Consider the following 26,061-nt stretch of genomic DNA (forward strand, 5'->3'; position numbering starts at 1 on the left):
CACACACACACACACACACACACACACACACACACACACACACACACACAGAGTCCCATATGGCCTGAGACTTAGAGTGAACTCTGAGATCTCTTCTATATTTAGAAGCCCCAGCGCCCAAAAGGGTCATCTGAGTGAGAGCCTGGAGTGAGGTTTAAAAAGAAAAAGGCATTGGTATCAGTGAAGAACCAGAAGCCTACAAGCTAGAATGCAACTGGGATGTTGCCAGGAATATTTCAGACAGAACGATATTGATTCTGAGAAATGAGACTGAGCATGTAGCTCGGTTGTGAAGCACCTGCCTAGCACATTTGAGGCCTTGAGTTTGATTCTCAAAAGTACAGAATGACTGCAATATAGCCCTCTGATTCTAGGATGTGAGAGCTGTAAAATCTTAGGGATAAAGTGGAAAGCGAGAAGTAATCAGTTATCGGACATCTTATAATGCTTTCTCATAAGGAATTGGGTACCAACTGAACCTTGGGCCAAAAATGAGTTTCATCAAGATGATCTAATTCCAGAGTTCAATGCTAATCTTATAAGGGAGCCTGTCAGAAGGGGTATAAGCAGGCTGAAATATTGCCTTTGCCCTTGGTTACATTTAAAATGACAAAGGAAAGCAGTTATCCAGTTAAACTTCAATAGGTACATGAGCATCTTGGCACAAGCTGCTCATGGACCATTTTTCAAAAACTTTATGGAGGGATGAACATATATTTAGATCTTGTTACACTTCTCAACAGTTTATGAGCCCCAAAGTTGGAAGACCATTTCCAGATTCCATTTGCACATTGCAATCAGGCATAGTGAAATCACTCTGCCTTGCAGTCTAGGAAATACACAGAACAAGACAAGTCCCATTGACAAAGTTTATCCATGTTCTAGTGTAGAATAGATCACTAATTTTGGGTCATAGATTGTCTTCAAAACTAGTCATTCACTCTAAACAGATTCAGAGGGGAAGATTTGGATTAAGTAAAGAGAAAGTCACCAGAAAGGTAGGGAGAGAGAAGGGAAAAGCAAGGGACCACTTGAGAGCGTCAGGGGCATGTTACAGAACTATGCCAGCCAAGAACAAAGTGCCTAACCCACCAGTCTCTAACCCTCTTTGAGCCCTTTTTGGCTGAGAATTGCATAGGTTGTTCATCCTGGGATGGCTACAGCCTGCCCCAAACCTCCCTTAGACTCAGTGATTGGTTTTACTCTGAGAGAAGAAGCCCAAGTCTTCCAGGACACACCAGGGGACACAGCCACTACCTACAGCATAAAACCTTCTCCTGGTCAATTTAGTTTATCTAATGTATATTTAAACATAGAAATATCAGAGACAGTGATTCGTTTTAAATATATTTCATATTACTTGGGCTAAAATAGAATTTCTAAATTACCTTTAAAAAGTGTCTTACAACTCTTTTCCAAAACAAGGTGCATTGAAGGTCAAAAATCATGGCATATGACTCATTGTGTCTAATTATAAAAGTTTAACAGCAATATATTTAAATACACTTTGACAAGAAGTTTGAGAAGTAGTAAGGGGGTGGCTGAGCTTTGTAACTTTGTTGGCATTGGTGGTGTTGGGGAGGTCTTATTGTGTAACGAAGAAACCTAAGGCAAGGACAGGGATGGGGTGAGGCCTGGGAACCCTGGACTCTACTTACTTCATTAGCAATTTATTTTGTTGGGTTTTTTTTTTTTGGCTGTTTTGTTATTCAGTGAAAACTCACATTGCACATACTGTGTGCCTAGCACAGTTCTCAATTGGTTTCAAGAATTAACTAAAAAAAGAAGCACTCACTTGACACTAAATGATAAAAGGTCTCTAGTTTGAATTTTGCAATGTAAGAGATGGATAGTCTTGAAACGTTTTCTGTCATTAAAATCTAAATCTAACTTTAATGCAGTTATGCCTGTATCTATTAGCATCCTCAGTCAAATGAGTTTGGGCCTCATGCTTGAGAAAGAAAGTATAATATTCTATGAAATACTTTTCAATAGTTAGTTACTCTTACCTTTAAAAAATCCTTATTACAATAGAAGGATGTAAATACTATTTAGCATTTCTCTCTCCCCTCACCTCATTCTCTCTGTTGCTGTCTCTCACTGTCTATGTCTCTGTCTGTCTGTCTCTGTCTGTCTCTCTCTCTCTCTAACTCTGTCTCTGTCTCTCACTCTCTCTCCTCACCCCTCCTTTCTCCAATAACTCTTACAAATGAAAGAACCGACAGAGTGGCTAACTTTCCCAAGGCTACATTAACAAATGGCAGAGTTAGAATCTGAGCAGAGGCCATCTGGCTCCTGAGACTGGGCTCAGATCTGAAGAATTGAGAGGCTCCATTTTATTCATTGGGTTCCATCCCCAGTCCTCCCAACCACACCCTGACACACACACACACACACACACACACACACACACACACACACACAGAACAAGAACCAATTGACAGAGTTGCCTTGAGTCAGTAAAGAGATTAACAAGGAAGGTGGATGAAAAGCAGAGCAAATTTGAAGGACTTTTCACTTAAAACAACACAGTGCAAGCATCCTAAGAGCTCAGTATAAAGCAATTAGAGAGTGAAGAATCATACAAATAAAACAAGAATCACTCGGCAGTCTTATACATGATGTTTTGATATAATTCTTCCCAATGTCTTTTTTCTTTGTCTTCTTTTACAGGATTAAAAGTTGACCTTTTTTGTACCTTTTAACATCAGTATGTCATGTAAACATTTTGTGATATCACACAGATAGATGCCACTCCAAACATCAGGTCGTACTCTGCAGACACTAGCAAGCCTCTGGTCAGGACGTTTTATCAAGAAAGTCTGGTAATCTCGAGGAAACAGAGTTTCTACTTCTTTATGTGCCTCCACCAATTAGCTCAAATGAAACAAAACACCCCCAACTACCCAGAAAGCAGCATGTCTGGTAACACACAAGCACATCTTAAGTATCTACTTTTGCAGGGTCCTATACTTACAATGAGTTAATGCAAATGGATCCATAAACCTGGACTCTTAGCAACTCTTTTCATACGCTATTCTGGAACAATAATTCAGGCTGGCAAGATGGTTCAGTGGTGTTCAGATCAGATCAGATGGTTCAGATGGCACGTGCTGCTCTTCCAGAGAACTCAAGTTCAGTTCCCAACACCCATGTTATGGGGCTCACTTATGTAACTCCATATGTAACTCCAGCTCCAGGAGATTCAATGCCTCTGGCCTCCTTGAGCACCTGTATTCATGTGCACATACTCACATGCAGGCACACACACCTACATATAATTAAAAATAATAAGGATTTTAAAAGAAGGTCAATTCACTCTAGTTCATAAGAGAATATGGTTTTGGGGGGAAAATGAGGTTCTAACATAATTACATCATTCATCTCTTCTTTTTTCTTCCCTTTAAACCCTCATTGTTTTCTTTCAAATTCATGGCCTCTTTTTTTCTTTTTTAATTAATCATTCCACTCATTTACACCTCAAATGATATCCTGCTTCCTGGTTACCCCTCCACAAACCCTTCATCCCACATCTACCCTCTCCCCTTTGCCTGTATGAGGGTACTCCCCTACTCACTCTCTCTTGCCCCACTGCTCCAGCAACCCCTATGCTGTGGCATCAAACCTCCACAGAACCCAGGGCCTCCCTTCCCATTGATGTTAGACAAGGCCATATGCATATATGTCTACATGCACGCATACATACATAAATGCACACATACATACACACACATCTGAACTACAACTTTCTCAGTCTGTACAAAGTTACTTTTATGGATGTTTTCAGGGTTGACCATTGGTATTGGATAGTCCCCACTGTCAGCATTCCTTAGCTGACTGTAGTTCTTTGGGTAGGAATGGAGGCCCCATGAGCTATCCCCTGCCTGGGATAGCATGTCTATTGGTGTTAGGACTGGAGTCTAGATCTGGCTCACTTTTATGCTTGCCTTATTTATAGAATAAACTAAAACTAAAAACTAGGAGTTCTTCATTTCATTTGCCTGCCATTTCATGGGCTTTAGACTAGGAAACAAGTCTGAGATGTTCAAAGTGACCCAGTCTTCTCCTACCATACACTGAGCTAAACTGTCCTCTCAAAGACTTACAGTCCAGATGCTTCCTGTTTCTCTGATCATTTTAAGGCTTCAAAATTTACTAGGGATAAGCAAGGAAGTGATCTAGTCAGGCCCAGTTTCCTCCCCCTGTATTTTTCTTTTCTTTTTTTCTTTCTTTTTTTTTTTTTTTAACTTACTAAACATGTTCCATCAGTTAGATGGAAAGACTTTGGGGGAATCAGCACCATACCCAATGGTGAAGCACAAAGGGAGAAGCAAGAGGCATGGTGTGTGCTGGAATCCAGCTTTGTCTTCAAACGCCTTTCCTTTTCTCTATTTAAACTAGTCACATCACAGACAACCAAGAGCGTGCAGGAGGAAATAGCTGGCTGAAAGACTTTGCCTTTGCTATCAGTTTTACTGTTCTCTGATCACATGATGCAGAAACCCACATTACCATTTAAAAACATAGATGATAATGTTTCTTAATAATCTGAGAAGCTCAAGTACATGCTATGACAGAGCCTCAAACCATTACAATACCACAGAGATATAGAACTCTCTCTCTCTCTCTCTCTCTCTCTCTCTCTCTCTCTCTCTGTGTGTGTGTGTGTGTGTGTGTGTGTGTGTGTGNCTCTCTCTCTCTCTCTCTCTCTCTCTCTCTGTGTGTGTGTGTGTGTGTGTGTGTGTGTGTGTGTGTATTCATATGTGTGTTCATGTGTGTGCCATGAGGCCAAATCATAATGTTGGGCATTCCTCCTCAACTGCAGTCCACTTTGCTTTCTGAGACAGCATGTCTCACTGACCTGGAGGTCATCGTGTATGCTAGGGAAGCTGGCTAGTGAGTCACAGGGTCACTCTTGTCTCTGACTCCCTAGAGCTGGCATTACAATTGCATACCACCATGGGCAGCTCTTTATATATGTTCTGGAGATCAAACTCACACCCACAAGCACTTGACCAATTGAACTATAACCACGCCCCTAGATTTAGTGATTTTGTATACAATATTCCCTAGGACCTCTTTCCTGGGTAACTGGAACAGAAGCATGGATTTTCCTAGGCACACTCCATTTAAACAAGAAACTCTCACTGTTAAATGACCATTGCAGAAAAATATGCACACAAGTCTTCATTGTGGACAAGAAACTATATGGGACTCTCTGATCAAATCTGGTCTTCTGTCTCTTTTGGTATGGCCATGAACTACTAATGTTTTTTACATTTTAAATTGTTGAGGAAAAGCCCAAAAAAGACTAATATTTATGGGATGTGTGAAAATTACACAGCATTCAAAGTTCAGCATCCATAAATAAAGTTTTACTGGCACATGGGCATGCCCATATGTTTACACATTATCTATAGCTATTTTCATGCTACAAAGCAGAATTTAGTGGTTGCATTGGAGACCCTATAGTCTTCCAATCCTCAAATGTTTATCATCTGGCCATTACAGAAATGTTTGCCAAGCTCTGGCCTATGTGCACTGAATATCGGAACATAGCTAATGTTCTTGTGTTCTTTGCTTGTCCCCATCAAAGCTGTTCATTCCATCTTTAAATAGAAGTAAGCCTGCCTTCCATCACACAACACTGCTTATTAGCCTTATTACTTCGTAATAATAAAGACAATTGGCCACTGAGCCCTGCCATTGGGCTTCTAGTACCAAGCTATTACTGTTCAGCACGCTTAGTCAATTTCGCAGCACACTGAAGTACTAAGTTGGTATTTCAGGCTCTGCTTCGCACTATGAATGTAAACGTTCCTGACCAATGAGGATTTAAAATCTAACTTGAGAGGAAAATATGCCCCCCCAAAAGCCCTTAATGAACATGGCAATGATTTCTGCATAGATCTTTGTGAAGAGCTCTTAGAGTTGATGGCAGTAGATCAATATATGAAGTGCTGCTACCACAATACAGACAAATATCTGCGCCCTTCCAATTATAACTCTCTTCTATGTAAATATAGGCCTGAAAGCAAGAAGTCATCAAGTAGAATTTCTTTCACTTGAAGAAGACACCAAAGCCAAGAGAAGACCCAGAGTCAGTTAGCTGAATCTCCCAGAGCCTAAGGCTCTGGATGCCCAATCAGGGATGATTTCTTATGACTGGCCATTGTTTTATTTTTGAGATTATAATTACATTATTCTCTTGCCTTTTCTCCTTCTAAATCATCTCATATTCCCTCCACTCTTCATCAAATTCATGGCCTTCTTTCATTAATTTTTATTTCATGCACATATATTTTAATATTGGATAAAATACATATTGTATAGGAATATATAATATAATATCCTAAATATAACCTGTTCAGTCCATATAATGTCCTGGGGATACAAACTTGTATAGATGTTGTTTTTAAGGCTGACCATTTAGCACTGGACAACCAATTGGTGTGCTCTTCCTTCCCTGGAGTAGACCACCTCTCCAAATTCCAGGTTTCCCCAGCTGCCCATTATAGTCCTTTGTGTAGGGTTGAAGCCTCAAAGTCTTTTCCCTTTCCATTTTGACATGCCCACTGGTGTCCTCCTTGTTCAGCCCATACTTAGGTAACCATGTTGGGAAGACTTTATAGGTGTAGCTTCTGTTATTATAGGAGGCACAATCTCATAGCAAACTCCCCGATCCTCTGGTTCTTATAATCTTTCTGCCCCCTCTTCCACAACGTTCCTTGAGCCTTAGATAGTGCAAGTGTTTTGTATAAAATCTGCATTTTGATTATGTGTGGTTTTCTGTAATGGACAATCTATTGCAAAGAGAAGTTTCCTTGATGAGGAGTAAAGACTATACTGTAGGTATAAGGACAAATGCTTATAGATTATTGCTATGGATTTGGCTAGTGTAGTAAATTAGTAATTCTCCTCCTATAACCATGATTCAGTAGCACTGAGTAGTTAGCTAGTTTTCAGTACCAGGCATGTGTTCCCTTTTGTTAAGTGAGTTTGAAATCCAATTTGAGAGCTGTTGGTTATTGCTAAGGTATATATGCCACTGCTGCACCTTCAGTGGTAACGTGCTTTGATAGTCATTGGTGTGATTCATAGGCATTGTACCTGAGTCGGACTGTTGGTTGCCTCCTTCCTTTGGATGCTAGCATCCATTCTGGTACCATGAAAAGCCAGTCCCCAGAGAAGGGAGAAAAGCATTGCTCTTTATAGATCCTCATATCTTCCCTTAAAGCACAAGTAAAGGATGCTTAAATACTGACTGTGATTGTATGCATCCTGTGATACAGGTCTCCTTCAAACGATCATTTCAACCTTCAATTCCATTTTTGTTGACAATCTTGGAAAGAAATTGGGCTCCAATTCTTCCACAATGTGTTTGATCATCTAATGTAATAATAGGCAATATCCACTTAGATAATCACCCAATAATGAAATTTCTTTAAAAAATCGTTTGGGCCGGGCAGTGGGGGCACATGACTGTAATCCCAGCACTTGGGAGGCAGAGGCAGGCAGATTTCTGAGTTCGAGGTGAGCCTGGTCTACAGAATGAGTTCCAGGACAGCCAGGGCTACACAGAGAAACCTCATCCCAAGAAAAAATTAGTTGGAATCACCATATTTTAGGAAGCATCCCCAAGGGCTAAAGAGATGGCTCAGCGGTTAAGTGTTTGTGCTGCTCTTATAGATCTGGGTTCAATTTCTGGTACCCATACAGTGGCTCACAACCATCTATAACTACAATTCGAGATCGATACAACACCATATATGAAGCCACCAGCCATGTAAATGGTACACATACATGCATACAGTCAAAATATTCATACACATAAAAAAAAAGATTATAGAACCCAGTATTGCCTATATATTTTCATGGAGAAAACCATTGTTGCCTGATTGTAGCAGTATGGTTTTTGTTCTAAAAACTATGTTTAAAGTACTTTTCATAGCAGACATTTGACCCAAATATGACACATCCTAGCGCAAAAGAACAGAACAGAATAAAACAAAATTAGCAAAGGGCAAAAGGAAACTTTGAAAAACTTCCACATGACCTATAGTTCTATTCATATGTAGACAGTGTAAAGAAACAAGTGAGTCACATAGACATGCTGTTATCATATGAAGTCCTTCTGACTGAAAATAAATGTCATTATGTGCAAAGATTTTGCATTTCTCCTTTTTCTTTAACAAAGTCTTCAGGAGTTTTCACTGTCCAGTTAGCCTGAGTAGAATGAAAGAGACAGGGACAGAGGTGATAAAAACAGATAGGGACGGAAAAAGAGGAAGACCAGGAAGAGAGGAAAATAATAAAGAAATAAAACTAAAAATAGATTTTCCACAGAACCCAACTATGCCACTCCCAGGTGTTTACCCAAGGAACTCTAAGCTAATATACCACAGAGCTCTGTGCACATCAGTGTTTATTGCAGCACTATTCACAATAGCTAAGTGAGAGCACTAATTTAAGTGACTCAAAAGAACATGTGTGTGTGTGTGTGTGTGTGTGTGTGTGTGTATCATATCTCTGAATTTTTCAGTCATAGAAAAAGAGTAAAGTCCTATTCTTTTCAGGAAAATGGGTCTTAGTTTCTTCTCCTGTTGCTGTAATAAAGTACCCAGGCAAAAACGACTTCAAGGGGAAGAGTTTATATTGTCTTACAGTTCTAGGTGGGAAAGTCCCAGTAAGAAGAGCTCGAAGCAACTGATTACATTAAGTCCACAGTCAGAAGTCTTATACAGCACTGGATCCTTTGGCACTCCCCATAGTGCGGAGGCCTTCCCACTTCTATTAATATAGTAAGAGCATCCTTCACAGATCTTCTCAGAGGCCCTTCTCCAAGCTCATTCAAGATGGTATTGACAATTCAAACCAACCACCATACATATTAAGCAAATTAAGCTAGTGTTGCAAAAGTACCATGTGCTTTCTCTTATATGTGGTTCCTAGGTTTTTATTAGAGATAACATAAAATCATACCTGTATATATAATATGAAAGAAGAAGGGAAATAAAAGGGACTATGAGAAGAAATGGGAGGGGAGACAAAGAAAAGAGTCGAGTATTATAGGGAATTGGCTCAGCATACAATTTATATTTGTATGAAACTGTTTTAATGTAACCTACAACTGTGTACACTAAGGCAACAGAGTAGTTTTAAAAATCAAACTCAGACTGCGTAAAATGTAGAGAATAAACTTCATATGGTGACCAGCTGTTGATATAGCTACAACTCAACTCCATAGACACCTCAGGCACAAGGGACATTTTGGAAGAGGAGGTGGAAACATTGCAAGATCCAGAGGACCAGGACATCAGTATGAGACAGTGTCTTCTAAACACAAGGAGCTGCTGAGAGAAAGAATTCATTTTCTCCAGGGACAAGCTCCTGAACGGTTATCCTATCCCGAGTGGTGAGCCTTAAACACATGTACATACGGGCAATACTAATTCAACTCAATAAGATAATGTAGATTATACAGATATGTGTGTGTGTGTATCATATGTATGCATGCACATGTATGTGACAATAATAATTATAGAAAAAGAGGTCATAAATTTGAGAGGAAGTTGGGGACTACAGGGGAAACTGGAGAGAGAGAGAGAGAGAGAGAGAGAGAGAGAGAGAGAGGGCAAAAATGATATAAATACAGTACTCGCTTATGAAATTCTCAAAAATATTGAATAATGAAATGTAAAGAAACACATCTTAGGACCATTCTGTCTCTTTTCTTCCAAAGAAATTTCAATTGTTATAAACCCATTGTGTGGCCAAATATCAGCTCCAAGCCCTGCTCACTGGGCCGAGAGTCCTGGCCTAGTTTCAGAATCCCTGAGGCTTTGATAAGTCTGCACCCTCCACACTAGGCACTCCTACAGACCTCCGCTGAGATTTCTGACTCTCTCACTTTGAAGTGAGCCAGAACTCAGTTCTCTAAATGCTAAGTTGCTGAGACTCTGAATGCTGACCTCACAGGCCCAAGTAGATGGCTTGAAACTCCTTGTTAGCAGAGCTGGCCTGAGTGCCCCTTCAAGGGCAGCAGTTAAGGTCTTTCAGAGAGGTGGTGGGGGATTTTCCACTCCTGATCAGGCCAAACTAGTTTGTGGCCAGGCAGAACTTCAGAAACCAAACTTTAGAAAAAACTCTTTGAAAAAAAAAATGTCAGAGGCATACCATGGAGTTAACAATGTGAGTAGCTCAAATCCTGGAGAGAAGCGAAGTACAGACAGGAAGCTGGCATTCAGCTTCATATTTTCCCCTTGAGTCCTTTACAAATTTCAAGCAGCTTTAAGGTGAAGATAAATAATAAGTGGAGTCCACAGAGGTTAAGTTGAGATGCCCAGAAAGGTAAACTTCAGCAGAAGAAACTGGAAACAGACCAGGTTATATCTTGGCTATGAAGTGTCCCCAGACACAGACTAACTCTCGCAGATGCCAAAGCTCAGCGTCCAATATGCTCAGTTTCCAGATAAGTCTGATACAATACTACCTTCCAGTTGCAAGCAAGAGCAAAGGCTAGTATGTTCTGGGAGGTAAATATCATCCAAAGCCTCAACTTGCCTATGGTTTTTCATACAAAAAAATTTAAGCACTCAAACAAAAATTACTTGGTCTGGCAAGTCTGGCAGGCATTCCAGAGGTTAGTGTTTGCCACACAGATATATTTTTTAAGATTCATTTACATATTTCTCATGTGTAGCTTGCATGACTTTATGTGCACACATGTGAGTGCAGAAGCACCGGGAAGCCAGAGGAGGGTGTCAGATTCCCTGGAATTGAAGTTATAAACAGTCATGAGCCATCATGTGTGTTCTATGAACTGAACCTAGGTCGTTTTCAACAGCAGCCAGTTCTCTTAACCACCAAGCCATCTCATCAGCCCCCACAGAAAGTTTAAAAATACATTGTGAATCTATTTGTGAACCAAATAGGGATTCTAGAATTGCAATAGAGAAATGGGAAAGCACATCTATAAGTCATGACAGAATTTGTAACATTAAAATGTGTTTAAAACAATTTTTATCTCCAGCACCCAAAAATAAATACCCATACAAATGAAAAAAATGACATTTCCTTTAGTAACAGAGCCATTATGAAATTTCTAGCCTTAGGAACAGTGAAAGGGTCAGACTTTAAAAATGCAAAGTTGGCTTGTATTATTCTGTACATAAGGAAAAAGATAAGAGAGAAAGGAAAGGAATTTATGTTAGAAGTTGTAATGATTATAAATTTCCTCAAGCCAACTCAAACCTTCAGGCTATAGATTGAAGAAACACTATGAACCCTAAGAATGGGAAAGATGGAAGGAAAGAAAGGAAGAAAGGAAGAGAGAAAGAAAGAAAGAAAGAAAGAAAGAAAGAAAGAAAGAAAGAAAGAAAGAAAGGAAGGAAGGAAGGAAGGAAGGAAGGAAGGAAGGAAGAAAGAAAGAAAGAAAGAAAGAAAGAAAGAAAGAAAGAAAGAAAGAAAGAAAGAAAGAAAGAAAGAAAGAGAAAAGAGGTCTATAAGCAACCCAGTAATATGATTCAAACTCAAGGGGAAAGATAAAAAAAATTGAATCAGAAATACAACAAGAACACAATGTTGTTAAAGGAGCTATAAGAAACTATGGGTTCACAGAAGAATTCAGAGGATCATGAGTGGCAGCTGCAAAGTACCGAAAGATAGAAACCCTCCTCCTAGAGTTCTGAAAATATTTTCCAAAATAAGCAGAAAATAGGACAGTGCCAAACAGAAACTGTGACTAATCACTGCTATTGGACTTACTAATAAATGGAACACTATAGGGAATTCTCTGGACAGGAGGAAAATGGTCCTTGGTGAAAAGCCACAGAGTTGCAGACAGGAGTGAAGAATACAGAAAAGACAAATAAGATAAATCGAAATCTAGACTTAACTCTAAGATAAGTATTGAGTAAACATAAGGAATGTACAAACAACACGATTGGTGTGCTGCGGGTTATAGAAACACAGAGAGAATTAAAATATGAACAGATGGGGCCAGCAAGATATCTCACTAGATAAAAGAGCTTGCAGCAAAGCCTGGTGACCAGAGTTCAATCCCCGAAACTCACATAAAGGTGGAAAATGAGAACCACATATGCAGCATGGCACACAATAGTCCTCCCCCTGCCCCTGTCCCCAAATAGAAGAAAAGGAAAAAGGAAAGGAGGAATTTTAAATGAAGTTGAATAGTCCTCAAAGGCCTATATTGTGAAGAAATTCTAATTTGTAGTAGAGTCTAATAAGTCAAGGACACAACGTTGTATACTTTAGGGATGTATGTAAATGAGTATTGAGAAGGATTTCTATATTAACACATTCATGGGAGAGTGAAATTAAATAATTAAAATATTAAATTAACTTAAAATTTGTCTTAGGGTTACTACTGCTGTTATAAAACATCATGACCAATATAGCAACTTGGGGAAGAAAGAATTTATTTCACTCACAGTTACACATAGTAGTTCATCATTGAGAGAAGTCAGGACAGGAACTCAAGCAGGGCAGGAACCTGGAGGCAGGAGCTGATGCAGAGACCGTGAAGGGATGATGCTTACTTGCTTTCTCCTCCTGGCTTGCTTGGCCTGCTTTCTTATAGAACCTGGGACCACCAGCTCAGGGATGACAGCACCCACAATGGGCTGTGCCCTCCCTCATTAATCATCAATTAAGAAAATTAAGAAAATGCCCTACAGGCCTGCTACAGCCCAATCTAATAGAAGCATTATTGATGTTCCTTCCTCTTAGATGACTCTAGCTTGTGTCATGTGGACATGAAAACTAGACAGCAGAGAAGGTAAGAAAACAGTAAATTATAGATCAGGTGAGACCAATAAAAATAAAGTAATAGGGTAAGATATTTGATTTAGATATATAAGTAGAACTGAATTTACCAATGTGTTTGCAAACTGACCAGTGACCAAATTACAAATATCAATTCGCTTGTGTTATAAATAATCACAAAATACCAAGACTGGTGAAGAAAGCAAAGGGCTCATAGTAGGTGCTGCCATTCATCAAATGAGTACTTAAGATTACCCAAGACACAAGAAAATGGAACTGCTCTCGATTATAGCAGCCTACATGGGAAACAAATTTTGGTAGTGGTTGCACCCACTATGTCTGCCTAAAAATCTCACAAAATTTGGTTGTCATTCAAACAGTATAGTGTCAAATGGTAGGACCTTCAGGGGCTGGTCAAATTATGAGGTCTCTGCCCTTAGAAATAGATTAATGCCATTATTGCAGAAATACATTCGTTACACCAACAGTAAATGGCTACTTTTTTACCTTTTGATTTATTGAATTTATTTATTATGAGGTTTTTGAGCATATGTTTCATTGTGCTTTGTTCATATTCACTCCACTGCTATCCTTCCCCCTTGTATTTATTCTCCTCCATAATAGTTCTCCTTCTGGTTTCATGTTATATGTATAAAACAAGGGAACTCTCAAGAAAATAATAATTACAGATTGTAAGTACTCAGGAGAATAGAAGACCTATATCCATACTAAAACTGTAAAGGAGCATGTATGTCAGATTTGGGCCTCACCATCCCAAACTGAAAACACTCCTACTGATCATGAACTGGAAGACAGATAAATAAACCACAGCACATCAGTGCTATGAATGCTACACAACAAAATAGGGATGGGTTATTCACACATGCAACACAGTGTGTTAAAAAGGAGCCTGGCTGTATATTATCATTCATGGGACATCCTAGAAAAGATCAAGGTTTCTAGGAACTGAGGTGATGTTTGAAGGTTCACTACACTACAAAGGGATAGGAAAGAATTTGGGGAAGTGAATAATAATTATCTGTCATATATGTATATATGTATGTATGTACGTGAATGTGTGAGTCGATCTATCTATAATCTTTTTAACATCTATCATCTATCATCTTTTAAACACCTATCTATCTATCTATCTATCTATCTATCTATCTATCTATCTATCTATCTATCTATCATCTATTTATCTATCTTTTTAACATGAGCCAAAGTGTAATAGTTTGTCTTTCTCCCATTCTCTCCCCTTCCCTGCCCCACTACCCTGTCTGGTTTGCCTTCTCAGTAAATTGTAATGAAGTTTCAGGTTTCTGGGTGTCTCACACACATTTTTTTCTTTCATGCCATGTCACTATGCAGCAGTGGGACCCTCACAACCTGCTGGTATTTCTTGGATGCCACATCCTCCAGAATAATGAGCTAAATACATTCTTATCTTTTATAATTTATTCAGTCTGTACTATTTCTATTGTAACAAGAGAGAAACAAGGTAAAGCCAATAGTTTTCTAAAACGTTATAATTCTAAAAGTTTCTATACTCTAGGCCTAATAATGAGCTGTGAAATTGGATGGAAACCTTTTTTTAAAAAAAAACCATTTTTATTTACTTGACATCCTAATTGCTGCTCTTTCCTGGCTCCCCATCCCCAAAATCCATCTCTTCTCCCCATCTCTTTTTCCTCTGAGAGGTTGGAGGTCCTCTCTGGGTATCCCCCACCATAGCACATCCAGTCTCTGCAGGATTAGGTGGATCCTCTCCTACTGAGGCCAGACAAGGGATCTTGCTAAATGAGTCATCTCCTCAAGCCTCTAGACTCCTGCGTGCCTTATAAATATACAGTATGACATAACAAAACAAATGAACAAGGAAAGTTGGGAAACCTATTCCACAGTCAGGCTACAGCTTTGAGGATAGTCCCCACTACAGTTGTTCAGGACTCACATGAACTCCAATCTGCACATCTGCTACATATGTGCAGGAGGGCTGGGTCCAGCCCATGTATGCTCTTTTGTTGGTGGCTCAATAACTAAGAGCTCCCAAAGATCCAGGTTAGTTGACTCTCTTGGTCTTCCTGTGGAGTTCCGATCCCCTTCCGGGCCCAATGAAGACTTTTCTAACCTCTAGTAAAAAGCTAGATTTTAATTAACCATGATAAAACAGAGCCATATTCCTCTACGTTCTTTTTTTAAAAAACAACTTTCTCCTCATTTTAGGGTCAACTTTTCATTTTTCAAGAAAATGGTAAGCCATTGATGGTATCCTTTTATTTTTTGAGAATTTCACATATGAGTATTGTATTTATCTCATTTCCATCCCTTCATCTCCCTCTCCAACTCCTCCAACTTTTCCCCCCAATTCTTTTCAGATCCATGACCTCTTCTTCTAGAGACATAATTTACACATAAAATACTTATGTATATATAAATACAGCCTGTGGGGTCAATTTGTTACTCTTCTTTTTTTAGGAAATTTCTTCATTTACATTTCCAATGCTATCCCAAAAGTCCCCCATAGCCCCCCCCCACTCCCCTACCCACCCACTCCCACTTCTTGGCCCTGGCATTCCCCTGTACTGGGGCATATAAAGTTTGCAGGACCAAAGGGTCTCTCTTCCCAATGATGGCCAACTAGACCATCTTCTGATACATATGCAGCTAGAGACATGAGCTCTGTGGGTACTAGGTTAGTTCATATTGTTGTTCCACTTACAGGGTTGCAGACCCCTTCAGCTCCTTGGGTACTTTCTCTAGCTCCTCCATTGGCAGCCCTGTGTTCCATCCAATAGCTGACTGTGAGCATCCACTTCTGTGTTTGCCAGGCCCTGGCATCGCCTCACAAGAGGCAGCTATATCAGGGTCCTTGTTACTCTTTTTTTTTTGTTTTGTTTTGTTTTTTTTGTTTTTTTGAGACAGGGTTTCTCTGTGTAGCCCTGGCTGTCCTGGCACTCACTTTGTAGACCAGGCTGGCCTCGAACTCAGAAATCCGCCTGCCTCTGCCTCCCGAGTGCTGGGATTAAAGGCGTGCGCCACCACGCCCGGCTCCTTGTTACTCTTATACATGTGTTTAACGCTGACAACTTGGGAATGGATAAGCTACAAGGAAGTTCATCCTTGAGGAAGACTGATTGTAATTTCTTATAGAAATGACTTATCAGACTGGGAGTGTGGGTCAGCTGTAGAGTGTATGTTTAGCATGCATACATGCATATGACTTTCAGTTCAATCTCCAGAACTTTAAAAAAAATGCAAAGCAAAAAAAATATGTCCAAATGATGGATATTTTAAGAGGAGACAGATGAGGATGGAGCCAAAAGAGTTAGGAAAACAAGCAAGGTAAAGAAGAGTCAGGAAGCTAGTTTGTAGGTATTATGGTACTTTCCTGAATTTTATGGTAACTATTTTATGATTAAAGCCATTTAATTTGTAACTCATTTGATTATGATTTTAAATATTTGTTTATCTGCCTTTTGTTCAAACTTTTGTTTGGTTTTTCTTTTGAAAAGCACTCGTCGGTTTCCACAGAATCTAGCTCTTGTCATCTGTGGCTGGAACCATTGTGCTAGTGTTACTCTGTGAATCATCAGAGGAAATGAACATGATTTGTAGATCATAATCAAGTATTCTCAGTTCATCCGGCATGAGCCATCTGAATGTATTCACTCCTTTATTCTTTTTTTCATGCATATTTCATTTCATCTGTTCAGCAAGGATATCTTGAGCATTCGGTACAGACTATGAACTGGTCTAGTATCAGAGAATATATTAATGACTGAGATAGACTCCCACTTTGTAGGTGTGTGTGAACATGTGAGCAGAGGCCAGAAGTTGACATTGATGGCTCTTTATCTTATATTTTGAAACAGGGTCTGTCACTGAACTCAGAAGTTGACAATTGAGGTTCAGTGGCTAGCTAGCAAGCTCCTGATATCTTCTATCTCTGCTTCCTCTGTGCTGAGATAACAGGTATGTTCTGGAGGTGAAACTCAGTTCTTCAGGATAGTAAGTCAAACACTTTGCAACCAAGCCATCTCTCCAAGCCTCTAGACTCTTGCATGTCTTATAAATATACAGTATGACATAACAAAACAAATGAACAAGGAATGTCTTGAGAAAATAATCATAGATTGTATGTACCTATGAGGACTGAAGATCCATACTAAAACTGTAAATGAGAAATTATGCCTGATCTATTCATCATCATCCCAAGTGGAAAACGGTCCTACTGATCATGAACTGGAGGACAGATAAACAAACCATGACACACCAATGATGTGACTACTACACAGCAAAATAGGAGTGAGTTATATAAGCATAACATGCAATACGGTGTGCTAAAAGGAACCAGGCTGTATGTTACATGTTCATGGGGCATCCTGGAAAAGATCAAGGTCTCCAGAAGCTGAGGTGGAGGGAGGGGTACACTAAAAAGGGACCAGAAAGAAATTGGATGGGTGATAGAAATGACATGTATTTGGGCTGTGTTGGTGAAGGTGATGAGGTTTGGGGGTGGGGGGTGTCAAACTGTCCCCCTAAGCACATATGCAACTTACATTCCAATAAACCTAAAGAAAGAACCTGGTTGATAGGATCTCCCATTTTCTCAGACTGAGTGGCCAAAGAAAGTCTCTTAGAGGAGGAGACTACTGTGCAAAAGAAACCTCTTGGATGTCCCTTTGTGCTTTTACTTGGAGGGAAAAAAGAGGAGAACTTCCGTTTTATGCTGAAAGCCTGAGTTTTAATTAAAGAAGAATTTATGCAACCACACACACCAGGAAGATTTATAAGTGCAAGAATGTAAATTTAGTCTATTTTTAAAGGATGTTATTGACAGGCACAGTTCAAAAGACCTCACCAGGGAGCCCTTCGTGAGACACTGCGTGTTTCATGATGAAGCTTGAGCTTTTTTTTTTCCATCATGCATATTAAGTTGCCAGAATGATCCTTAATTAATCACATGAAAGCCTGACACTTGAAAAACTAATGTGTGAGAGACATGGAAGTTCTTCGTTACCCTCTTCTCCTCTGCCAAGGCATTCAGGTTGAGAGCAATCCTGGCTGGGAAAGCCCACTTCCACACACCTGGCCTCTGCTCATTCCCAGAAGCTGCTGGCAGCACTTCTGGGTCACTGTGACTGTGGGCAGACACAAGGTGTATTTCCTTCCAGGGTGGCAGCATATGCCTCTGAAAAACCAAACTAGATAGAACCTAGGATCTGGCAGCCCAAATTCCTCTAAGAGGGATTTTATAGGAGGATGCTCTATGGGGAACTAAATTGAGTCTTCTTTTGTGAGGAGACCAATCTCATCAGAATCCAGAAAGCTAGACATAGTAGTCTAAGTACCATTGAAGTAACCAGGGAAGGACCCCTTCCAAACTGATATGCCCTGGGTCACTCAGCCACCATCTTTTAAAACAGCCTGATTTTGAGTCTGGAGCTCCCTGTCATAAGAAGGGAAATGGAATCAGACTGTATTTTGAATGGGGCCATGTGATAACATGTATGAGAACAGCAGTGTGTGTATGAGGATAGAGAGTGCAAGTGGAGAGAGAAGACAGGGACTAAAATTGAAGGTACTTGAATGAGAACCTGAAATTGGAAAACTGGTGATCCCATGGTTCCAGTCAAAATCCTTGAAATCTCCTTTTTGGGATGGTGAGAGTGGTATATATTTTTCTAGAAAAATGTTCTTTTCTTAGTGACACTCAACCTTACCTGTGGATACAGGGGGCTGCAGGAGAGTGACTGAGATAAACATTGGCTTTGCTAAAAACCTACGATGATTGGGCATGCATGTTAACAGTTATGAGCCCCACTCACATGTTGGAAACCTTGTTAAAGTAGTTTAGGGTGGAGCCTAGGCTTCTGTTTCTGTTCCCTTTTAGTGTTCTGATGGTCATCCACACTGGGCAGTTTGGGTTACCCTTTTTTACCAAGTTACCAAATATGAAGGCTCACATGAAAACTAACAATATGTACTACATATGTGAACTAATAACTTAAGCATTTCAGATTTGAACATACACCTAAAAGAAATAAAATTCTTATGTCAGCCAAAAAAAAGTTCCAGTCCTAACCAAGAAGCTCTCTGTCCTTGATAGCTGCTGAGAGAGGGGAAATCAGTTTTCTTCAATGGAGTGACACTCGGTATCAACCACTCCAGGGCAGGACTCCTGCTCAGAAACAGTGGTCCAATACAAAATGGACTCCATGTTAGCTTGTTTATTTTTTTCTGCTTTTGCTTTTTGTTTGTTCATTTTCTAAAGAGCGAAGAACGTAGTGGGTAAGGTTGAGATAGGATCAGAGAGGAGCTGGGGATGAGTAAAGAATATTGTCAAGATATATTGTATGAAATTCTAAACAGCAAACAAACAGAAACAAAATCCAGAAAAGGTTCTTAGCCCCAAACCAGAAAGAAATACATCAGTATTCATCAGGATAACTGGAAGTCTTTTCCTCCAATGGGACCCTGGACACAATCGAAAAACCACTCCTAAATGTGCTAACATGGATGAGGACCCCAGAAATACACCAAGCATGAGAAGGCAAACTCAAAGTTCTATTCACTGTATGTTTATATGTTCAAGAATTTCAATAAGTAATGTCAGGTATACAAAATCACAGTAACAGTTGCCTTTCTTTAGGAATATTAAGTGGAAATGGGCAAGACATTGGGACTCCTTCATATCCTCAATATTATAGTCACGTGATTACATAGACATTATGTAAAAATGATGAGCTGTTAACTTACTCTTTTTACTATGTTCATAGATGTCACATTGTTGATAAGTATAGAATCCACATTTACCTTGCCAAGCCCATAAAGCTGTTGTAAGATAATCTTGTAGCTTTCCAACATAAGATAAATATAAAAGTACAAGTTTTGTATTTTCAAACTGCCCAGGCATCTATTCTCATTGAAGTTAGTGTGATGCACCTGTCATTCCAGTGATCCATCAGCCTTTGCCAGGCAAGGCCAATTACAAAAAGTTAGTGAGGACACACTGCAGCTGCAGTGGCATTCAACTCAGCTTTGCACAGAGCTGTTCCTGACTGCTGATGGCAAGCTCAGTCTGGTCTGAAACTCCAGGAAGAGGGTCCCTGCAGCTGCAGTTTTCCATTTCATGCCCTCCCTTTCCATGCTGTTCGCCTCCCCGAGGAGACAGTAAACACCATCTGGACCACTGCATTCACCAGCCCGGAAACCCAAATCTCTTCTTCCTATCAAGAAAATTATGCTCAGCCTGACGTGCCCTCCACCAGTGGGAACCAACCTTAGAGCTTTTGCCAGCCCTGAAGTTTGCTGGCCCTGAATGAACACAGAAAGTGTCTGTGGTCATTTGTACCTGAAAGGTAAATAGGCAGGGTGCAAGCAAGATGAGGGTGTGTGGAGAAACCCTGTCTGGTCCACACAATAACCTCATTTCTGGACCATTACTTTTCAGGCTCTGAGAATATCATGGGTGCTGAGCGGTGCACTTTAAATAGCTTAAGTTAAACACATGGCCACAAATACTGATAACGCTATCTTTATTTGTCCATTACTTGTGAAGGCCAGCTCACCTGAGGACGGTTTGTTCTTTAATAGCAGGAGACTCAAGCACCACAAGTAGTAAAGGAGAGGCCCTCTACTTCAGATTCTAAACTTTACAGAATTGCAACTATACTTTTTCTAGTATACACTCTGGTCCTATGTATTTTTAACGTACACCATATAGTTGACTTAAGATAACAATTTATGACCTCTGGTCCAATAAGCCTGTTTTTTTTCTTAGTTTAGCCATTTAGCTAGATACTAGATACTAGATACAACATATTGTATCTAGTAGTCTAATCATTTGTGTTCATTCTTCAGAACATAAGATATAATCAACAACGTGTGTGAATATCCTTCATATATATCTTTACTTGCCTGTTCAAGCATAAGTTTTCTTTTTTTTTAACATGGTAGACATAGATATTTGACAAATACATGTTTGAATTTTATATATATATATATATATATACATATATATGTGTGTGTGTGTGTGTGTGTGTGTGTATAATCACATGTGTGTTTTCCAGATGTACATTTTTCAGAATAACAGAAGACACTCAGCCTCACCAAGATACAAAGATATTGTACATAGAAGGACAGTCAACCTTGAACTTGCTTAGGGAGCAAACATATTTAAAGTCATTGAAGGGAGACTTGGAAAAATTAACACACAACTGTTCTGTTCAGTCATACCTAAAAATGAGCTGTAAGAAAAGTTAAGACTGTCCAAGGAAGACAAAATTCAGAGAAATGGAGCCTCTTTTGTTGTTGTTCTCAAAGGAGATTTTATAGAGGGTCAGTGGGAACTTCTCTGTTTTCTGAAGGATTCTGAATTGCTTCTAAAAAACACTAGCCTGAGGTTGAAACTGTAGGGTAGGATTGTCCTTCTCACTGTTCAATTAATTTTTTCAGAGAAAGAGAAGACAGGGAAAGGCAATGATTTTTCTTCAGAAAAAAATGCCCCTCAGTCTCAGGCTTAGAGATTTAATTCTCATTTGCCTCCTCGGGTCTCCACCATTCTCTCATTTTTCTTTTCTTAAACTAATATGCCAAACTCCAGAAGTAATTTTCAGAACAAAACCATGCCTGGAAGGGATTGTGAGTTTGAGTACAAGTTCCCTTTAGGGTAGACAGCTCTCTCATGTGATTCAATGAGTGGTCCACCACCCCAAGAGAAGATATAACTTCCAATGAGTACTTACCTGTCAGCTGACAGTGCCGTAAGTGTGAAGACAGACACCCCCACTGAAGTAAGTTGTATAAAGGGGATCAGTTTGCAGCCAATCCTGCCAAATAGCCACCTGTCAGCCAGGTACTTGCTGGCATCCACAGGGGCGCATGTCACCAGCAGCAGCAGGTCTCCCAAAGCCAGGCTAGAGATGAACAGGTTTGGCACATTTCGCATGGACTTGACCGTGCAGAAGATCTTGATGAGCGTGATGTTGCCAATAAGACCTATCACAATGATAAGCCCATAAACTGCAGGGATGACATAGATGAATCCTGGGTGAAACCAGTTGTCCATCTTGGGGGGATTCAGACTTTGATTGAAGGTGTCATTGCAGGACAGGAAAGGGTCCACATCCAAGTTCAGGTGGGAACAATTATTTGGAGCCATCTCAAAGCTTCTCTCTTCAAATGTGCCTTCAAGATGCTGCTTTGTAACTTCTGTTTTTTTCAGTTAGGCGCTGAAGGTTTGTCAGTTACACTCGCTGATCTGTGCGAGCCTCTTGATCTCCCTTTAAAACACTCTGAATTCACACACACACACACACACACACACACACACACACACTGGTATTCCAAACTCTAGCTCAGTTTGTTGATGTTGGTTCTGTCCCAGCCTTCACACCACCAGCAAGCAATACATCTGTACATTCACTAAGTTAACAAGCAACAGAAACTCAGCCTGAAGAAAAGCTTAGAATTAAGCCCACTTTGTCTCAGCTCTTCCTACCTCCATCCTAGACTGAGTCTCTCTGGCTGCAGTTTACTAAGAACTTTTGGACTGCTATTTTCACACAGCATTTCCCGTCTTCCCTGATTTGTAGAACCTGAAGGTTTAAAGTGGGTAGAAAAAAACTGCACCAAGAAAGCCTCCAATCCTATAGGCAGGATGCTTTGGACGTCACTGGCTTCCTTAGCAAACGGCAGCTCTCCTGAGCTGCCGCTCTGAAGAGGAGCCAGGACCATGTATAGACAGCGAATGCCAGCCCCCTGCTGGACGCTTCAATCACTGCCCAGCTGCCTGCTTTCTCCAAATGAGAATCAGGCAGCAGATCACAACTCCTAAGTGGCTTAACAGATAGATACCTTTGCCTTTACATTTAAGCTGGGAGCACCTAATAGCTGGCATTTAATAAATGCTGTTCACTGCAAAGTCAGTGGATATCTCTGATACTATCTCCATGAGTTCAGATGTGACTCATGACCCTCCTGTTTCTAATCTTTACTAATGTATTAAAATGGCACATCTAGGTCTGTGTATGAGCTGTCCCAGTTAGTTCCCTCGGAATAGGTACTGCTACGGAGAACTGCATGCACGGACTCACACCTTAAACCTACAGCAACAGACTTCAGGAAAACCAGAAGTACGGTGCACATGTGCTCTTTCTTGAAAACTTCCCAAGCCTCTGACTATGCAGGCTCAGCACACCTAGATCAATGGATCATCTTTTCGAAACCAAATTTAAAACGCATTATTTTCTTTTGATCTAAAAAGCATATGAGCTGGCTTTTTGGTGTAGCTTTTTGCATTTTTGGCAAGCTGTCAATTTCCTCCGAAGTATACAACAGTTGTAGATTCTCTCAAGAAACAGGAAACAGGAGACAGAGGGGTGGGGAGCTAGTGAAAGAAATGAGTTATGGTCAAAGGAGTACTGAGAAATACTCTATTAAAAATGCTATCAGAACGAGACTTGACCTTTTGCTAGTACTAACAAATACATCATAAGGCTATACCTTCATGGTGTCTATTGAGCTGGCCCTTTTTGATACGTGTCAGAAAGCTAGTTAATAACAGATAGTGCTAGGGAAAGGCTCATATTTCAGGACCCATAAGAAATAAAGAAAAGTGCTTGCTACCATGTCAGGGCCCACCCAGAAAGCTTCCAAAGGCGTTGTCATGTACCTTTGCAGCATTTGATGGCCAGGTGGCTGTGGTACCCTTTTGGTAACATGAAAGAGTCCTTGTAGGCAGCAGTCAGAGGACTGATGATGCTACATGCTTGCAGGTAGAAGGGTTTCTTAGTGGAGTCCAGCACTGCCAGGATTGAGCCAATAAACATGAGTCTAGTGGTGTCAATCAGTTGCTAGAAGTACAACTTATTGATACAGGACATGAGCTTCAGTCCTGACCGACCCACCCATTTATCACCTTGGCACATTGCTTGGGCACACATCTTCAGGTTCAAGTTCTTTATTTGTAGAGCAGGGATAATTTATGAAGTTCAATAAAAACCATCCCTGGTAAGACTGTATAGTACTTATTCCATTTGATTAATTTTAGCTACTTATCACTATTACCATGATCACCATTTGGGGATTGAAGGGAAAAGATTTGCTTGGGAACAGCTCAGAAGACTGATTGATCTCAAATCAATAGACAGGAGTTCCCCACACACCAGTGAATCATCAACTCCTCTGTTTACTTACGAGGAATGCATAGCTGCCATGAACTACATATGTAAGAAGCTAGAGAGCGGCACTGATTGAGGTGATCACAAGTTAGATCCATTCCCATTCTAGAATGAAGTTAACTGCCTTCCCCTCCCCCCAAGAAAATGTAACACCTGACATTGAAGATTTCCTAGGTGCGGGCTAGGGCTTTTGAACAGAGAAAACGCAGCACATGCTTCGTGGCACAAAGGAAGCAGGGTAGCATTGAGCAAGAGAACTACTATAAGCCCCTTTATAAAGGTCACCCAAATTAGCAGAAGCAGGGTGCAGAGAGTACAACATGAAACACAGCTGGAGGCAAATTGGATGAGACAGTGCTGAATCCCTTGTTGTTGCTATGAAGTTCTGCCTCTAGAGTCTGGGTACACAAAGAGGACGTGTGGGCATTATATCTCCCCATCTTAATTAGGCTACTAGTGTTTCTTCCCATGTACGTTAAGCAGATGTGGACAGGTGTTGATTTATCAAAGCTGCCATTAGCATTGTGCCTTCTACAGCCATATAGAAATGTTCTAATGGTAGTTTAAAAGTGAATGTATATTGAGGCTTGACATCTACTATTAGCTAGATTAAAATTCTTGGTAGAGTATATATATAAGTGATATATATATATATATATATATATATATATATATATGATAAATTAGTTACAGTGATTGTGTCCAGAACAAAGAGAGATAGAGAGAGGATGGGGGAGGAGTAGAGAAGGAAAGGAGGGAGAGAGAGGAGGGAGAGAGAGAAACAGAGACAGAGAGAGACCAAAATAAAATAAAGGATATTGGATCCATTGGGGAAGACTTTTTATTTAAGATTTCAGGCTGGCATTAGCCTATAAGACACAAATCTTAAAAAAAAAAAAGAGCTATGCCGGGGCCTAGCAAACACAGAAGTGGATGCTCACAGTCAGCTATTGGATGGATCACAGGGCTCCCAAAGGAGGAGCTAGAGAAAGTACCCAAAGAGCTAAAAGGGTCTGCAACCCTATAGGTGGAACAACAATATGAACTAACCAGTATCCCCCACCCCCAGAGATTGTGTCTCTAGCTGCATATGTATCACAAGATGGGCTAGTCAGCCATCAGTGGAAAGAGAGACCCATCGGTCTTGCAAACTTTATATGCCTCAGTACAGGGGAATGCCAGGGCCAAGAAGTGGGAGTGGGTGGGTAGGGGAGTGGGGGGAGGGTATGGGGGACTTTTGGGATAGCATTGGAAATGTAAATGAAATAAATACCTAATAAAAAAGAAAAAAAGAAAAAGAAAAGAAAAGGTGGTCCTAGAAAGATGGTTCAGAGGTTAAGAGTGTATACTACTCTTCAAGAGGACCTGGTTTCAGTTCCCAGCAGCCACATCCCACCAACTCCAGCTCTAAGGGGAATCCAATGTCCCTGGCCTCTCCAAGTATCTGCACTGACAAACATGTACCCACACAGAGATATACACATAATTGACAAAAATATGCTCTTAAATTATCAAGATTGTCAGGGGTACTTCATAAAAATACAACTTCTGAGGTCCTACCCTATATTACTAACTTTAAATCTTCAATGACAGAACCCAGAACCCAATTATGATTCTTTGTCATTAGGTCTCTAGGGGATACACTGGGGGCTAACGAGGCAAACAGCATAGGCTATAGGGAACATGTCAGCATGACAGTCCATGTCCTTCCCCTTCTGATGAGGGAGAAAGGAAGGGAACATGTATAAGAATTTAGATTACTGCTATGGGTTCATGTTACCCAAGAGTAAATCCTTAAACAAGCAGCATGACCTCAGGATTTACTAGAAATATAGAATCATGGGCAAGTGGTGTCGCTCAACCAGTAGAGGCATTTGCTTAGGCCTAGCAACCTGACTTCAATCTGTGAACCCCACAAGGTGGCAGGAGAGAACTGACTCCAGAGTTGTCCTCTGACCTCCATGCTGTGTGGCATTTAGTAATGCCCGTGCATGCTCACACACATACAAAATTAAGTAAATAAAAACAACGTTAGAAATGCAGACTCCTAGGCACTACTCTAGTCCTAATAAGTTGCATTTAAAAGAAC

The 26,061-nt window shown here is 40.3% G+C and overlaps 1 protein-coding gene across 1 annotated transcript in view; it reads right to left on the reverse strand.

Moving 5' to 3' along the window:
* Grpr (gastrin releasing peptide receptor) overlaps positions 1 to 22,385 on the reverse strand; it is a 35,805-nt gene extending 13,420 nt beyond the window's left edge. The window contains exon 1 of the mRNA XM_021153916.1: positions 21,537 to 22,385. Within this exon, the coding sequence (XP_021009575.1) occupies positions 21,537 to 21,952 (416 nt within the window). The 5' untranslated portion in view covers positions 21,953 to 22,385. The remainder of the gene's footprint in view (positions 1 to 21,536) is intronic.
* Positions 22,386 to 26,061: the final 3,676 nt, after the last annotated feature.

The sequence above is a fragment of the Mus caroli genome, chromosome X (genome assembly GCF_900094665.2).
Source record: "Mus caroli chromosome X, CAROLI_EIJ_v1.1, whole genome shotgun sequence".
In the NCBI taxonomy this organism is placed as follows: Eukaryota; Metazoa; Chordata; class Mammalia; order Rodentia; family Muridae; genus Mus; species Mus caroli.